The following is a 17,578-nucleotide window of genomic DNA, read 5'->3' as shown; positions in this document are numbered from 1 at the left end:
AGGCTGGATTCGCCCTCCCATTGCCCCACCCGCTCTTGTCCTTATCTGCCACCTCACTAATTCCCTTCCTCAATATTAATTAATTAACCCAAAAATATTGTAATTAAAAAAAAAAATATCCCACGCACGAAAAAGCAAATGCTCTCCAGCCTGGCATCTCTCTCTCTCTCTCTCTCTAGTCAAACCTCATACCCTCTTTCTCTCTCTTCTCTCTATTTTTTCTTTCTAAAAAATTTATTTATCTAATTTTTGTTTTTTGAGGTTGTTAGGTTTTTACGCATTTGTATGATTGATCGTTAAGGACTTGGTTGCGGGGTCAGATTTAACAATATTTTGTTTGTCTTATTGTGGCATTTCTGTAATTTCCTATCAACTATGTCTCACTCCAATTTTTTATTTCAAATCTCATAAAAATGAACTTATATTTAATTCAATATTATACTTATTATATAGTTAATATATAAATTAAAATAAATAATATTTACGTATATGATAAATATATTACATATTATTCAATTCGACCGATTTATCTATGTAAAAGTTTCCGTAATGTAAATTAATGCTGTTGTCTATTTTTAACATTTTATCTTGATAAAATAATGCATAATGTTAGGATTTGTTCTTTGAGTGTTATGTTATGTTTTGCGGAGATACAAAAAGAAAAATAAAAATAAATAAGTGTGTATTAGAAATAATATATATATTTGAATTTATTTTTAAAAATAATTTAAAATAAGTGTTGTATGTTTAATCTTTTATTTTGAGAGACAAAAATTACTATTTATTGTCAAATCATGTCTTTTTATATATATTTTGTATATATATGTATATATGTATGTATTTATACTAAAATAGTTAATAAGGTGTTTTTGAATGATAACAAATATTGGGTATATTTTGACTCGTCCTAGAGATAATTTGAAAATAAAAACAAACATAATGATGTTTTTTCGACTTTAAAAGTTGCATACATCTTAATCAGATATATATATATTAAATTTATCTATGTGCAATTGGGTTGGAATACAATTAAAAGTAAATTATAATTACTTGTCCTTACATTCGAGACGATTGTAAATATTCATGTGATTTTAATACCCATCTAATAGCAAGTCCATTCTATTAGTTTTGGTTGGTATTCCTTCAATTTTTATGGTAAATTGTTTGAATGTTTTTTTGGATTATAAATTAAAATTTTATACACTCCTTAAATTTTTTAAAAATATTTTTATGAAATAATATGCTCTATAAATTATTCACTTTACTCACCTCAATGTTTGTTTTTATATTTTTTGAATGTTTTTTTTTAAACAGAAAAAATCAGTAAATGTAAAGTAGTGATTGTCATTTTATTGATCAAGAGTTGTATAATTATTATCTATTTAAGAGGGTATTTATAATTTTTTTAAATAATAAAAAAATAATTTTAATTATGTTAAACTTAAAAAAAATAATTATAATTTACTCAATAATTAAATTTAAATATTTGCATCATTGTGAATTTAAATTTTAAAATCTAAGCGGCATTTTTTGCAAAAAATAAAAATAAAAATAGGTACAGTAATGTTGCATATGTGTAAATGAGAGAAAGCTGTGATATAACGCGTGTCCGTTGGCCAGCTGTACCCCATTCCCCCCAACTTTCAACCGTTTCCCCAAACACTCCCTCCCCCCCCCCCCCAACCCCCCAAAGCCCCGCTGCACATAACGCTCCTATCTCATATGTGTATATATATCCCCCCCTTCCCCTCTCTCTATACATCTATGTATAAAACTCATCTCCTCCATAGCCAAGGAGAAGACTGAAGAACCCTCTGAAAAGGGGAACTCAAAGTTCAAATCTTGATTCCGTTTCATGTTTCTATGAAAATGGCTGCAAATATCAGCGGTAGGAAAATGGATGTCGATCGGATTAAAGGGCCGTGGAGTCCGGAGGAGGACGACCTGTTACAGCAGCTGGTTCACAAGCACGGTCCCAGAAACTGGTCTCTTATCAGCAAATCCATACCCGGAAGATCTGGGAAGAGCTGCCGTCTGCGGTGGTGCAACCAGTTATCCCCCCAGGTGGAGCACCGCGCGTTTACACCAGAGGAAGACGAGACCATAATTCGGGCTCATGCCAAGTTCGGCAACAAATGGGCTACCATAGCCCGCCTTTTACCCGGTCGGACCGACAACGCCGTCAAGAACCATTGGAACTCCACCCTCAAGCGTAAGTGCACTTCTCTCAGCTCCGATGAAGGTAATTTTGATGATAAAAACGAGTTCCTCAGTCAATCGGAGCGGCCTCTAAAGAGATCCGTCAGCGCCGGGTCGGGCGTGCCAGGGTCGGGTCTTTGCTTGAGTCCTGGCAGCCCATCCGGCTCCGATGTCAGTGATTCGAGTTTGGCGGTGATGTCGGCTTCGCATGTCTATAAACCGGTGGCGAGAGCTGGCGGCATCGTACCGTCGTCGGCTGACGACCCCCCTACTGGTCTCAGCCTCTCCCTACCCGGGGTGGAGTCAACTGAATCAACTAATCAGAGGGCCGAGTCAACTCAACCCACACCTAATCCCATCCAACTGCTTCAAGTTCTGCCCACTCCCCCCTCGTCGCCGCCGCCGCCACCACCGCCACAATCATCTTCTCCCAAATCGGCAGCTCCACCACCGGCGCAGATGCCATTCAGCGCGGAGTTGATGGCGGTGATGCAGGATATGATAAGGGCAGAGGTGAGGAACTATATGATGGGGTTAGAGCAGCAACACCAGCAGCAATACGTTCAACATCAGCAGCAGTATCAGCAGATGTGCGTTCAACAAGCCAATGTGAACGAGGGATTCAGGAATGCCGCAATGAAGCGCATCGGAATCAGCAGGATCGATTGATCATTTAGGAATGGACGGCCGGAAAAGAAACAATCTTTGTTTCTTGTTTAGTCTGAATTTTCTTCTTGATCTTTACCTTAAAAATGGCCAAAAGAAATCATTTTGGTGCATATTGTACAGTGAGAGAGAAAGGAGATGGATCCAAGAGTTTAAGAGAGAGAAGAAGAGAGATTGCATCTGTTTTTTTGTCCATCTCCCAGCAGATTTTAGGAAAAAAGACAAAAAAACAAAAAAAGGAAAAAGAAAATGAGAACCAAGAAATGAAAAAAGTAATTTAATTTGAATTTCAATCTGCTTTCATTTCAACCCTTTTGCTTTATAATTGTTTTCGTAGTTTTTTGCGAAACCTTTTTGGTTGTGAACAAAAGATTATGGTAATATGGAGAATCATATGATGAAAGGGGCTGAAATCAAGACAAGAAAAGAAGTTGGCTGATGCTGAAAGTTGGAGAATGGTTAGTCAGTCATCTGTCGTTTGAAATTTGAAGTAGTTTGTATCCCCACACACTCACTACATCTGGGTTGCAATTGGTTGGTTGAAAATATGCTTTGAAATAATTAATATTCTCATCTCCTTGCAAATTCACTTCTTAGTGGTTACAGTTTCTGGGCTCAAATTTACTGTAAGAACCACAGAGGTAGAATATCAATGCACTGTCCAGTCCACAACCATAAAGTTTGGATTTGGAAACAGAATAGGTGGAGGACAGGGGGATTGTGGATAAAACTGGAATCTGGGCCCTTGAATAAATAGGGTGGTTAGACTTAGATCTATCAATGGCAAGGATGAATTATATTTTAGTGAGATGGAAAGTACATTTTTCTCTTACAGGTTTTGGTTGGTTGGTTGGTTGATGGTTCTGTAGAGCTCTGTGATTAATTTAAGACATATTGCAGAGGAAAGTCAAAAGTATCTGTTTTTTTGGTGAGTGCAATGAAATGAAAGAATGCATGGAATTTTGATTGGAGCATCTCCTCTTTCTGGATTTGGACATTTGAGTTATGATGAAATGGATGATGTTTCATTCCATCCATTAACTGTTAGTTTCTGGGCTTTCTTTCTCACAGTTACGGTAATATGTTGGATCAAATTTTACTCTAAAAGTCGATGTTTATTACCTCTTATGAAAATAAGTAAGGAAAGCATTGAAGAAAAAGTGAAAAGTGGACTTGTCTTCGACCTTAAGAGTTTCAAAAGTAGTGTAAGGAAAGATGAAACTATTTGGGAAAATCGATATATTAAGAAATGTAGGAAAATAATTTGATCAACAGTGAGGTTTGAGTTTTAGTGTCACAGTTTAGAGTTTGAAGATAATAATAGTAAGGTTGAAAACATGTACTCAACCACGCTAAGCAAGACTGTCTTCCAAGCGAAATTCGTAGGCTTCCATCTAAATAAGTCTGATTTAGGGCCCATTGTGAAACTATTACCTAGATCCTAACCCAGATCCATAGACGAATTCAAACCTATTGAGATAAATATTTTGAATATGAGCACGAGCATCGATATGGGTAACATCTAAAACCCTAACATGTAAACATTTGATAAATCAATTGACGAAAAGATCAAAGAAATGTAATCAAATTTAGTACAAGTTTTACCTGTCCGATTCCAAAACCAGCAAGAATGAACAATGATGTGTGACTACAAAGGTGCAGCACAAGTTGCAAACACTTTATACATTATAGGTAGTATCTGAAAATGCAAAGAAGTCATCTCAATTGATGCTCTTCAACATATTATGCACACAGTTTATGCTTTTAGTTTAAAAATGGAAAGCGTTCTTCTGCCACCTAGAACAAGTGCAACTTGTCAAATGAAGACAGACGGAAAGAAGGATCTGTAGTTACAACAACAAATTGGTGTTTATCAGTGACTATACCAACCATTCTGCTAGACCTAATATCAAAAGCTAGAATTATAACTGGCACGTCAGTCGGTTTTTGAGTCAATTATCCTTCCCTTTGCCACCTCCTTCAGGGCCATCATAAGAAGCAAGGAAGAAAGTGCTCTGGTTATTCTGCAGAAACCTACATATAAAGAATAACCCAAGTAATAGTGTCATTCAGCTTTGGAATGAAAAGTACTCCCAGGTTCAAGAGAAACAATCAATCTGAAAACTGAAACAAGGAACCAGAACCAAGGTCGACATCAACAGGAAAAGAAATTCAACTAAAGCAACTACGAAAGTTTGAAGCAATGACGTGACTCTTGTGACAGACCAAAATATTGTGATTCTAGTTCTACATGATACTACAAACTGTGTATGAGTTTCAAAAAGTCGCTGCAAGTAGAATCCAGTGGTAGACTGAAATGGCAGTATTGTGTAAGAAAATAAATTTATCATATGGTAGTGAGAAATAACTTTCTTCTCCATAAGGACGTGCACCTTTTCACAAGGAAAGCAGGACTGAGAGCCAATAATAAAAGAGGAAGACCTTGAAATAAATGAAAAAACTTATCCAAAAGAAAAAGGTAAACAGTGAAAAGCCATCTTATACTCCTAGAAATGACTAATGAAAACAAACTGGACTCAGTATTGGTTATTCTTCATTCATATTATTTTTTTGATAGGAGAAAATATTAAGTTAATCTGAAGTAACCTTGATCTCATCAGGGTCATGGTAGAAATGATATTTTGATTATTTTTCTGCATGGGCAAATATCTAATAGCAGAACCAGAGTAATCAATGACATGAATTAAACAAAAAGATTATAGAGCATACTTGAGAAATTCGAGCAATTTCTGCTGCAACCGAATCAAAGTCTCCTCTTCAATTTTCACATATCCCAATAATTCTGGCAACTTCACTGCCAATAAAAGAAGTACTAATAAACACCATGTCCAACAGCAGCAGAGATATTTTCTTGTCAACAAGGTGAAACTTCAACAAGAAGCACATTGTCTTAGAATAATAGATGTTTCTACTATATCTTAACAAATAGGAATTGCCTAACAAGATAAGGAACAAAATTCTCAAAATCAAAAGTCTCCATGAATAATACAATTTGCTCAAATAAATAGAGGAAAAGCATACCAAAGAGTCGCAACAAGTGTTCAGCTCCATATACACTCGATGGAGAGACATTATCTGAAATTGCCTCTCGATACTGTTGCCGCTCCTTTTTGTACAAAAGAATGGTGGGCAATGCTTTGTCAAAATAAGATCGTAACCCATTCAAAATTTCTCCAACTGCATCAGTCATCCTGTATTCATGCAATACATTACTAAGGGAACCCATCTCAAATTCTATTTTTAGAAACAAAATCTTAGTTACTCAAATCAGATACTTGTACCACTACAGTAAGAAATCAATTTAGGCCAATTGAAAATGAGAATGGTTATTCCCAGAATTACCATATGCACACAGTTGAAATTTTTCAAAGAACATTTTTAACAAACAGTGAATTACTTGCCGACCTAGCGCCTAGAAGATTCAAATGGGAAAGTATCGCATTAGGAATTGAACTAAGGGACTGAAAGTAAAACTTCAGAAACAGATATTTGAAGAATTGAAACCAATTATCAAATCCAGTCTAATCGAATTCCAAGAGGGTAAATTCTCAACATGACAAGTAAGCTGAGAAAACTGAATTTACGGAATTGGCCCTGCATTCTGTCTCTAATGCAATCCCTCGAAGTTAATAAATATCATATCAATCAACTTGCAGTTTGACCATGTTATTTTTATCAACACCGGCCACCAAGAAATACATATATTAAATAGTTAATAAGTAAAAAAAGTTTTTGGCTCAACCCTTTATTTACTGGAAGGAGTTTATCACCCCATTGAAACTAGACCTCTAAATGAGCTTATGCATGTTTCAGAGAGCAGGGAAATACACCAGAATGTTTTATCCACTAGAAAGTTGCAGATAAGGGACTCACATGCCATCCTTCTTGGACCTGTATTCAAGATATTTTGTCAATATTTCATCAACACTTGGAGATCTTGGGAGTTTGACAAGCTGCAGGAAAAGAAGAACCTTCAAATGTTCATTTTACTTGTACCATAACACAGACACTAAACATTAAATAACCAGGTCGCTCGGACAAATCAATAGGCAATCACAGTCTCTCTAAAGGACCTCGAACAAAACCCAGAACTGCACTCAACACATGAAAGCTTCATGATAAGCCACAAGAACGCATGCTTATGTAAAATTTACAGAGAACAAAATCAGGCCATTAATAACAATGATTTCATCCTAATAGCACTTTATATTAGCCACAACATCATCCCGTTTCATATTGCAAAAAACAGATGACAATAGTCCGTTATTTTTTTGCAAGACAAATATAAGCATAATCCATCATCATTATTTTTCGAAAAGGAATTTAAGTTGAATAAATTTTCTTCAAGTACAGAAGGAAAACACTAATTAGATAGTTTGCAAGCAAAGACCTCGTGAAAGTCTTCACTCTTTAGCCAGGTTAATTCAGAATTAAAGAAAGTATGTGCAATTTGTCAAACACATATTCAATAAACTAATTTTCATTCTCATGTTAATGTCACAATTACACATCAAATTTAAACCAAAAAAGAACAATTTAGTTTCTGTCTTGAAACAGTTAACCTTCTCAAATTGATATGTAAAAATATAAGGGGTGTTTTTCAACTTCTGCTCTCATGCATGAATCTTCTTCATTAGTATTTTCTTATTGCTTGCTATCATAGCTTGCACTGAATTAATGCAATTTCTTTCTTTTCCCTTGGGATGTGTGTGTTTGTATTTCTCTAGCTAACAAATAAAAGTACCTTGTTCTGCTGAGTGATAAACTCCCAATCATCAACTAATTGCTTCTTTAGATTTGGTGGAATTTGGATCTTGATGAGCTTCTCTGTTGCTGGATTGTCCTAACAATGCAAAGACCAGAACAGGTTAATCAGTACAAAGAATACGTCTGCAACTTTTAGTATTTGACAGCATCTCCAATGCTAAAATTCTATTGACGAGCTGGTAAAAAGCCTAACACTTGAAAAGAGAAGAGCAGAACTTTGCAAGTAAGATGAAGCTGAAATGTAATGACTTTAGATAGTAGAATAATGCTATTGCTCTACACTAAATTAAGCTACGGCTACAGCAGCAAAGTAGCATAAGTAACCATGTGCAAATGATGAATTGGGCTCTAGAGAGAGAATGGGAGAAAAATCAATTGAAGCTGAAAATACAATACTAGTTTATATAAGTTCTATCTTAGTCTCCACATTATAATGATCTAAAGGTGATGATGAGGAGTATGTGCCTAGAATGTGAAACACAAAACATAAACCCATCTGGAGATGGAGATATCCTACATCAAAGCCACTATCTTCCAGTAAGTTAATGAATATTGACTGCTAAGAAGGCAAGGTAGCTCAAACTGATGGTGTGAAAAAAAATAAACAACGAAGCTGAGAGCAATATAAGCATAAGCAGGTTTCAGCGAATCTTTAATCATCCTAACAACCATATGACCTTGAACGAAACTTGAAGGATGTCAACTACAAGTCAGGACGAACCTCAATGCCTGAATCAGCCTTTCTCTTCTTCCCCTTGGCAACTACAATATCATAGAGAGAAATAGGTCAGTTTGTGCACGGAACATGTTTATTAGAAAATTAAAGTGGATAATGCCAAATGTTCTCATTCAGTCAACATGCCGGCTCCACCTAAATCCTAATATTATTGCACGAACAATAGAGTTCACACTCTCACTTAGCCTACTTAAAATGCGCCAAGATATGTTCTGCTATTACTTCAATGTCAAAAGATGACCCATCAAAAGCACATGATTAAAATTGGCTAGATTGAGACAAGCAATCTTCCAGGAGGACATGGAAGGTGCAAGAGGATAAGTATAGAAAATGTAGAAACTAATACATGCCTATATTCTTTGCCTCCTCTTTATCAACTTTAGCATCTGCGAAATCCACAAGAGCAACAGTACTAAGTTAATCCATACACACCAGCTGTCAAGATTTTCTAAAGAATTATCCGACCAAAGACAACAGACATACCAGCTGAACCTTTTGGTTTTGTTTGTGCTGAACGCCCTGATTTAGTATTCTTGTCGACACCAGCTTTCTTATCAAGGGCCTGTTGCTTCTGAATATTCTCTTCAGTATGTTTCATCAAGCGATCCATGCCTACCCATTCATCCCAACTAATTGGCAAGATATTTAAGACTTGGTGATTTTGTACATACTAGAACAATCAACATTTTATCTTTAAAAAGAACTTTACCAGTAGGATTTGATTATAAAAAAAGAAAATAAATACTAATATCAATGTAGTATCTACTGCTAGGCTCTTGATTGCCACTTAATCAAAAGAAATCTAATTTTAACCAGGGGAAAAAAACATAAAGGTTTTGTCCACATTTTGAAACACAAGGAGAAAAGGTCTGTTTGATACGGATCGGGAAACTATATTACAAAGCAATGATGAAACTCTATTCATAGACAGGGTTCCTACCAAAAATTATCAAGGGTTAGAAAAAGAGGAGGGGTGAGAAACCAGCTCAATATTAATGCTAAAATACTATCATAATTTATTGGTCACAAGATGGCTAGCCTAAGAACCAATTAATGCACTGGAAGAAGCACTCAGAACACTAAGACAACCCTCTGGCACATGAAGAACTCTCAGGGACCCCAATGTGCGTGAGACCTCAATATACAGACATGAATCCCAAAAATCAGCCAACAACCCAGATGGAATATGACAATCCAGGAACTGATTGACCTATGACATTAACAATCACCAAAACTAGGCCATTGCAAGTGGATGTCATAAAGTGACCAGCTTCCTACAATGGAAGACCTCAGATCGAGTACCTGGGAAACTAATAAATCATTGCCTACATATACATTAATTTTTGAAAGATACTTTTACTTGCTTGAGATACTTCTTCACACCAGCGCAAGCAATCTTCAGTGGAAGGCATTAAGGAGTTACGATCCAGTACTTACATAGAGATCAATCCAAGAAAAACATCAGAACAAAGGCTGTATACAATGAAGATATTACATAGACATGCTTTGGAACCACCAAAACCAACTGAAGAAGCTACAGAGAAATGAAAATTTTACATTTTACTCATTCATACAACCAGTTCAACAATTCCTTCATCAATCTTTCCTGTCATATAAAATTTTGCTCCCAATTCATGAAGAATCTAATCTCTGAAACCACCAAATTTAAACCTAGTGGTTTTCTCACATGAGCATTGTGAAGCTCAAGAACCTCTCACCAAGTGCTTTCACCATGATCCATTTTCAAGATCTCCTTAAAACTATTGTAACTGAAATGAGATAACAAACTATTCACATATTTCTTCACTTTGACCTCTTAGTTTTTCATTTTAATTGCTATTATATTAATCTTCTTCTATGTGGATGTCTTCTCAATTCAGCCTTACAAATTAAGGATGTATTACCTCTCACGTGCACACATGAAACAAAATGACATTAGGAAGAAACTAACTTGTCTTGAGTGTTATCTAAAAGAGTATGAGGTATTATACCTGATCAGTTATCACATCAATCTAGAAAAATCAAAAGAGAAGATATATATAAGAAAAGGAGACAGATATCAGATATTGAAGTTTGATAAACAAAAAGAAATCCTATGGATGGAGCGCGTGGGAAGGGGGAATAGCGCTACTTTTATTTTCTCATCTGGTAAGAAACAGAAATTCATTTGGTATGCTGCATCAGTAAACTCACTTTTTATTCCAACCCTGCAAAAAATAATCAATCCGTTACCGTATGCCATGACAGAAAGAAAGCAGTTATTCATTAAAAAATAACGCCAGGACAACATGATTTTGATTGACCAAATAAAGGATTGGGAAAGAAAACCATACAGAAAGTTAAAAACAGAGGATACCAGGTAATGAAAACACAAAGCAAATTGTCCAGATCGAAAAATGAAGAGCCGGTTATTAATCTTACAAGGTAATGGACAAAATATCTCCATTCGTTCTTCCGGAACTCTGCTTTTTGAACCTTACATACACCAAAGAGCAATTAATTTAAACATTACTATATTGGACAGAGAAAAATAGAAGTAAATAGGTATATAAAGATGCAGATGATATATAGCAAATAAATGCTAAAACAAACTGAGATCCTCAATAATGATACATTAACGCATGATTCATATGAACAGCAGCAACAAAGTAAACAAATCACATTCATGGTTAAGACAAGATTCCATCACAATTACAAAAAAATCTAAGGCCAAAGGATCTTTATAAAATTTTGCAAATTTAGGTGCCACATTGTGGTCCTCCAGAATCTTAACACGACTTACATAGAGAGACCAACCAAATCACTAAATTGCAATGTGTTGTGAGACGTTGTAATGGAGGACATAATATCCCAAGTGAAAGTGCATAAGCTGAAAGCTCTATAATTGCAAATAAGCAACTTCTGTGTTTCTTTTTCCTAGAACCAATTTCCCAGCCCTGATTTGACATGGGTGAACCTTTATTAAGGTACAATGATTAGGCATGATTGTTACCAAATGCCAAAAGAAGGTTGTTATCAAAGGGGAAACTTGTACAGAAAATATTTAAGGGGTGAGAATTAGAAACATTTCTGATGCTATATACCTCAAAAGGTGATACCTCAAAGCAATTGAATAAATACATAGCATAATGCAATTACTTCAACTCAAAAAATCCGTTATGCCAGCCACATTTACGCATTACAAATACACAACTTATATATCACATTCATTACTTCGTACATAATTGGAAACAAATACTGGCCACCAGAAAATATATACATGTTTTAGACATTTAAACACGTGTCCAGGCACAAATGCAGATGAACATACACGATCATAAGTATCCAGGTCAAAATTCGTTACATGTATATATGCATATACAGGTCCAAATGTCCTCTATGTACATATGCTAGCCTAACCCTCTTTCCTTCAAAGAAGTGATTCATACCCGAGATACATTCAATAAACTACTTGTATGTTGCATGGATATACTGAACCCTAAAACTATTTAATCCTAAAAAGAAAACTGCACATCTATTCTACACTCACCACTCATAGATATTGGTGCTAACAGAAATAGAAATATCTATTCACATTTGAGATTCCTCATAATATTAGGCCCAGCACAAGACACGCGTACTTATTAAACACATGTTGCGGCACAAATGCAGATGAACCTGCATAATAAATATCAATCTTTTGATCATGGGTTCGTGACATTTAGATATGCATCCACCCAAACAAGCACAAATATCTCCTAGTTAGATATGCAAGCCTCCTTCTCTCTTCTTTCAGAAATTGACTCATATCCCATTGCATTCAAAAACAATAGTCATCCACAGCATGGAAAAAGCCAAACCACAAACAATTAGGCAAGAATTCTAAACCCACAACATTACTCTACACCCACGATCCACAATCGCTGGCGTTAACAGAAAGAAACCAATAGTTGAAAATTTGAGATTCAATTTAACTTTTTATTGATTGAACAGTAAATCAACCAACTCTTCGAGTAGAATTAAAATTCCAGAGTCATGGTCAAACCAGCTAAACCAAACAAAACCACAGAACTTGAATAATTTACCACAAGATAAACAAAACAACCGTAATAAAAATCCAAAAGTACTTCAGTTAACGAGACCGAAAACCCTAGGAGAAATGGATATTAGGGCATGCCTTGGCTTCGTAGATACGGGGTCCGTGATAAGCAAGAACTTTCTCCCCTTCAGAGAATAAGCTCTTAGAGCCGGACTCCGGCGCGTCCCCGGAGGAATTCTCGCCGTCGCTCGCCGACTCTCCCTTGGAACTGCTCACCATTTTCTTCTTCGCAATTTTGTTATTCGTCCCCAAAGACTTGCTCCGATAAATTACTTCTCTCCTCTGACAACTGATATGAAAAGCAAGAAAGAATCAGAGAACTCTCCGTCCTTCCTTGCCAAATTTGCTGCAATGCTTCATGCTGTGAGCAGAGACTTCAATCTTTCCCACTTCTTTCCAGTTTCAAATTTGGCGACGGGTGGAACGAATCTTATATAGCTATAGTTTGTGCCCGAACCCGCACATCCGGGTCGCCAAACAAGTTCTGATATACACTCATAGATCTTGCCTAACCGTGCGCCAGATCTCCATTCCTATTCAATTAATTTTTGCAGTTATAAGTCTTTACTATTTTTATGTCACTCTATATATTCAAAGATTATATATTTATTTTGTTTAAAAATATTGTACATCTTATTTTGTATATACTAAATGAAACCAAAACTATAATAAAATTTAGAGAGACAATCTAATTCGGATTCCTAATTTCCTACCCAAAAAATGAGATCAATTAGTTAATTAATTCTTGGTTATTGGTAATTTTCTATATTTTTTATGCTGTTGATAAATGTAAGAACTTGAAATAGATGATATCATTATTCTGTTATAATCTTTTTTTTCATAATCTTATTTTATTTCAAATAATGTTTGTTTAACATTTATATATTATTATGATCAGTTTCTTATGAAGTTTAATTCAAAATAAAGACTTTTTCACAATATTATTCATAAAAAGAAAATTGATAAGTTCTTTTATTTATATGTATTCTTCTATAATAAATGAATAACCATGTATAAGTGTTTATTTTTTAAACATTGTAACCGATATCTCATATATTTATATTCTTTTTGCTAATTATCATACAGAAAAATGCATTTATTATGAAAAAATAATTTAATCAAAGTATAATTTGTCATAAAATACTAATATAATTATACAAGTGATTGATTTTATACTAAAGACCGCAAAAATTATCCCAAACCAATAAGACCGCAAAGTGTGTTTTTAACGTGTTGGGCTTGGGCTAAACTTTTTAAAAACTGCACCAGTCCACATTAAGTACACTCTTAAGTCATGTGTAATTTTCACTTTTCATCTCATAACTTAAGTCATGTATACTTTTAATTCCATTGCTTACAAAATTTCAAAAATAATCTTTGGATTTTTTTAAAAAAAGTCACTTTTAGTGATCTTGCCAACTTCTATTAGAAAATTGACGAGAAAAATCACGTGCAAGTTACATGGTTGTTTTCCTTGCATAAGAGTTTTTCCATTTTAATTTTCTAATTGAAGTTGGTAAAAGGACTAAAAATTAAACTTTTGCAAGTTATAGAACCATTTTCAAAAATTTCATAAACAATGTGACTCTAAATGTAATAAATGTAAATTATGAAACAAAAAAATTATCTCTTCTACAGTATCAAGACATGCACCACATTCGTCTCATGGAAATGTTCTTTATTGATCATTACTACCATAAATTACACATCCCTAAGAATGTGTAGTTCATTGTTAAATACAACTTTAATAAAAAAATAATAATAATAATAAAGAAAACCAAAATGACTTGGAAAGAATGGTAAACTATATAATTACAAGTATTAAACTCCAATAAAGAATTATATAGTAAGTGTGAACTATGTGTCTATATTTATATCTATATCTAAATTTATATTTATAAATATATGAATTATCGAGTACTAGCTGTCTAGTGTCCTGCTCCAGGGCTAGGGCCCGAGTCCTTGATTCCTCCAAGCGTCTTAGCTTTTGTATACTTGTGCCCGTCACCAGGGCTCGGACCGGATTCCTTGACTCCTCCGAGAGTGTGAACGTTAACGTACTTGTGTCCATCCCCTGGACTCGGCCCCGCCTTGATGGCATTGATGGAAAATCCATGAATTTTTGGGGCAGCATTGAGACGACGGGCCTCAGTCACAAAGAAAACTGAGCTGAGCATCAGAAAGAGGACGACGATGATCGAGAAGTTGATAGAATTTTTCACTACATTGGACATTTTGAAGAGAGAGTTGGACGAAGAACAACAGAAATGTATATATGTGTACGTAGGTGTATGTGTATGTGTGAGAATTGAGTTGAGAAGTTCAAATGGCTTTGTTGTGTTAATTGTTGGGGAAAGGAGGAGTATTTATACTATGGGATTTCTTGACTGGGAGTGGAGGCTATTTGCACCATTCAAATTGGCAGACGTCAGAGTTGGAACATTGAATTTATGTATGTATACTTGCCATCAATGTGGATATTAGTTCAGGAGAGTCAACGCTGGATTTTCTATTTTGCTTCATGTTGCATCTTATATTTAGATGTATAAAATTTACGTCATTCATTTTATCTAAGGAATGATTTTTTATATACATGTATGTGAAATGAAATAAAAGATGCAATACATAAATTTAATCCGAAATTTTATATTAAAAAGTTGTGTGTTCGATTCTTTCTGGCTAAGCTGAATGTTATTTTTAAGATAAATTTATGATTTTCCGTGCACACGGAGATTTGTAATGAATACCGAAAAATTTCAATATTAATTTAGGGGAAAGGGGAAGTTGCACGGGGAGTTCCGAATGCTTGAAATATGAGAGATTGCGAGTCTAAATTGGGCAGCATTGAGTTTCCTGAGTTGTAGAGGCTGCATGCGTAATGGCGAATTAAATTCACATATTCATGCAAATATAATTCTATTTTTGGGACCACGACCATGCATATGTTTGAATTCAACCTTTGTTGTTTGAATCTCAACTGAGGGCTAGATTCATGAAAGGACTTTTGGTCCCTATGTTTTAAATTTTGGTTCTTAACATTTATAAATTAACGTAAATTATATTTTGTCATTTGAATTATGCCCGTTTATATATTTTATTATCGATTTTTTTTTTGTGTAAATTTACCATCTCAACTTTATGAAATTTAAAATTTTCCACATATGACCTTTTTTTGTTGGTTTTTCTGTCAGAAAAATATCACATGCTATACATATGTGAAAAATATCACATTAAATAACTCTTAAATATCACTTGTGCACTCTATGTGATTTGAGAAATTAAATCTGATGAACCTGGTGAGTTTTGCTCTGTGTAGACTCCTGTGATTTGAGAAATTACGTCTAATACCCCTAAGGTTTGCTTCCATCTAATAAATAAATTCATTCGTTAGATAAAATTCATTGAGGTTACTGATGTTAACAAAAAAATTGGAAAAAAATCTGTATTTACCCCCGATTGACTTATTACAAGTCAAATAAATCTTCTTATGATCAAATTACCCTCATACGTCTTCACGCGTTAATGTATGTGAGAAGGTATATTTCACCGTTATAAGGGTAGTTTAGTCCAAAAACAATTTTGACGTACAATAAATCAATAATAAGCCAATCGAGGGTAAGTATCAATTTCATTCAGTTTTTCTGTTAATATCAGCAAATTTAGTGAATTTTTACTAACGAAGGGACTTATTTATTAGACGGAACCAAACATCAAGGGTGTTGGATGTAATTTTTCAAACCATGGGGGTTCTACGTGTAATTACATGAAACCTCAATTATTCCTATTAATAATTATGTTTGCTCATTAACGAAATTAAACTGATAAAAATAAAATAAAATTTCTAATACAATATTAATCTATTTTATGTTGTGCTCTTGTCCCATTGTTTTTCTTGCAAGACTTCTGGTAATTTCAAATATCATATGTTAATGTCGGCTTTGAGGAAATTTGGAGACATGTTGACTGAATTGAAGTTCAACTACTTCCCAGTCAAAACTGTAGAACCAGAATTGTAAACTGATGAACCCAACTCCGGGGTTGGACTTGTCTAGAACTCCACAACTACTTCATTAGAAGAAAATATTGGAAATAATTGCACTAATACCCCTCAAAATTTAAATATTTATATAAAAGACCATGAATTATGAAAATTAAGCTGACAAAACTCAATTGTAAGGTTGGGGCCCCGAAACTCTTAACTGAAAAGTGTTGAGTTCAAATCCCTCGTATACGGGTGTTGGTCTTTCAACTTATTATAACAATAATACTCCTAAAAACTTAAACGGATTCTATATATAAAAGACTATGAGTTATAAGTGAAAAATTTGCAGTTCATTGTCTTTATTGTTTCGTAATTTTTTTTTTATGTATTATATGATGTAAATGATGGTTTATATAAAAAAAATTAAATTGCACCTCCTACGGTTATGATTTATACAATAATGTTTCCTTGAACATTGGGATGTCCTGAAAGATTTATAACAGGAAATAGGGATAATTATACTCCCATCTCCTAATGCTTGGTGTAATTATACGTAGATCCCATATAGTTTGAAAAATTACATTTAGCACCCCCAAGATTTATTTCGATCTAACAAATAAGTCCCTCTATTAATCAAAATTCACTGAATTTGCTGATATTAATAAAATAACTGAATGAAAATTGAAATTTACCATCGTTTGACTTATTACTGACTTATTGTAGGTAAAAAAAAAAATTTGGACTAAACTACCCTTATGACAGTGAAGATATATCTCCTAACATACATTAATGCGTGAAAACGTACGTATAAGGTTAATTTGGTTATAAAAAAATTATTTGACCTATTATAAATTAGTAAAAGTCAATCAGGGGCAAATATATATATATATTTTTATTTTTTGTTAATATTAGCAAATGTAATGACTTATTTGTTAGTCGGAAGAAATTCTTAGGAGTGTTAGATGTAATGTTTCAAACCACTGGGGTTTACGTATAATTACACCAAATCTCAAGAAATGAAAATGTAAGTATCCCTAGAAAATATAGTGGTAGGAAATCGATGGAGCAGAAGCAATTGAAAGTAAAGAATAACCACCGCACTTTTTCAATAATCTTGAAAACTCGAATT

At 34.3% G+C, this 17,578-nt stretch overlaps 2 protein-coding genes across 3 annotated transcripts; one reads left to right on the top strand and one right to left on the bottom strand.

Moving 5' to 3' along the window:
• Nucleotides 1-1,744: 1,744 nt before the first annotated feature.
• On the top strand, nt 1,745-3,158 carry MYBR1 (myb domain protein r1). The gene has a single exon (XM_020698595.2). The coding sequence runs from the start codon at nt 1,864-1,866 to the stop codon at nt 2,866-2,868; it is 1,005 nt and encodes a 334-aa protein (XP_020554254.2). The 5' UTR covers nt 1,745-1,863; the 3' UTR covers nt 2,869-3,158.
• Nucleotides 3,159-4,522: 1,364 nt separating this feature from the next.
• On the bottom strand, nt 4,523-13,025 carry LOC105176207 (MRG family protein). Of its 2 annotated transcripts, none has more exons than XM_011098936.3 (11): nt 12,546-13,025; nt 10,811-10,864; nt 10,583-10,596; nt 8,873-9,018; nt 8,740-8,775; nt 8,375-8,415; nt 7,631-7,729; nt 6,760-6,839; nt 5,908-6,077; nt 5,596-5,680; nt 4,523-4,899 (listed from the first exon to the last, which is right to left on the bottom strand). In XM_011098936.3, the coding sequence occupies exons 1-11, from the start codon at nt 12,684-12,686 to the stop codon at nt 4,818-4,820; spliced, it is 948 nt and encodes a 315-aa protein (XP_011097238.1). In that variant the 5' UTR covers nt 12,687-13,025; the 3' UTR covers nt 4,523-4,817. The 2 variants fall into 2 exon arrangements, with proteins under 2 accessions (XP_011097238.1, XP_088733144.1); XM_088877018.1 differs by having other exon boundaries at nt 10,746-10,864; nt 12,546-12,685.
• Between the last annotated feature and the right edge of the window lie 4,553 nt (nt 13,026-17,578).

The sequence above is a fragment of the Sesamum indicum genome, linkage group LG13 (assembly GCF_026168435.1).
Source record: "Sesamum indicum cultivar Baizhima isolate 11 linkage group LG13, ASM2616843v1, whole genome shotgun sequence".
Taxonomy (NCBI): domain Eukaryota; kingdom Viridiplantae; phylum Streptophyta; class Magnoliopsida; order Lamiales; family Pedaliaceae; genus Sesamum; species Sesamum indicum.
This window is presented reverse-complemented; position numbering and strand designations above follow the sequence as displayed.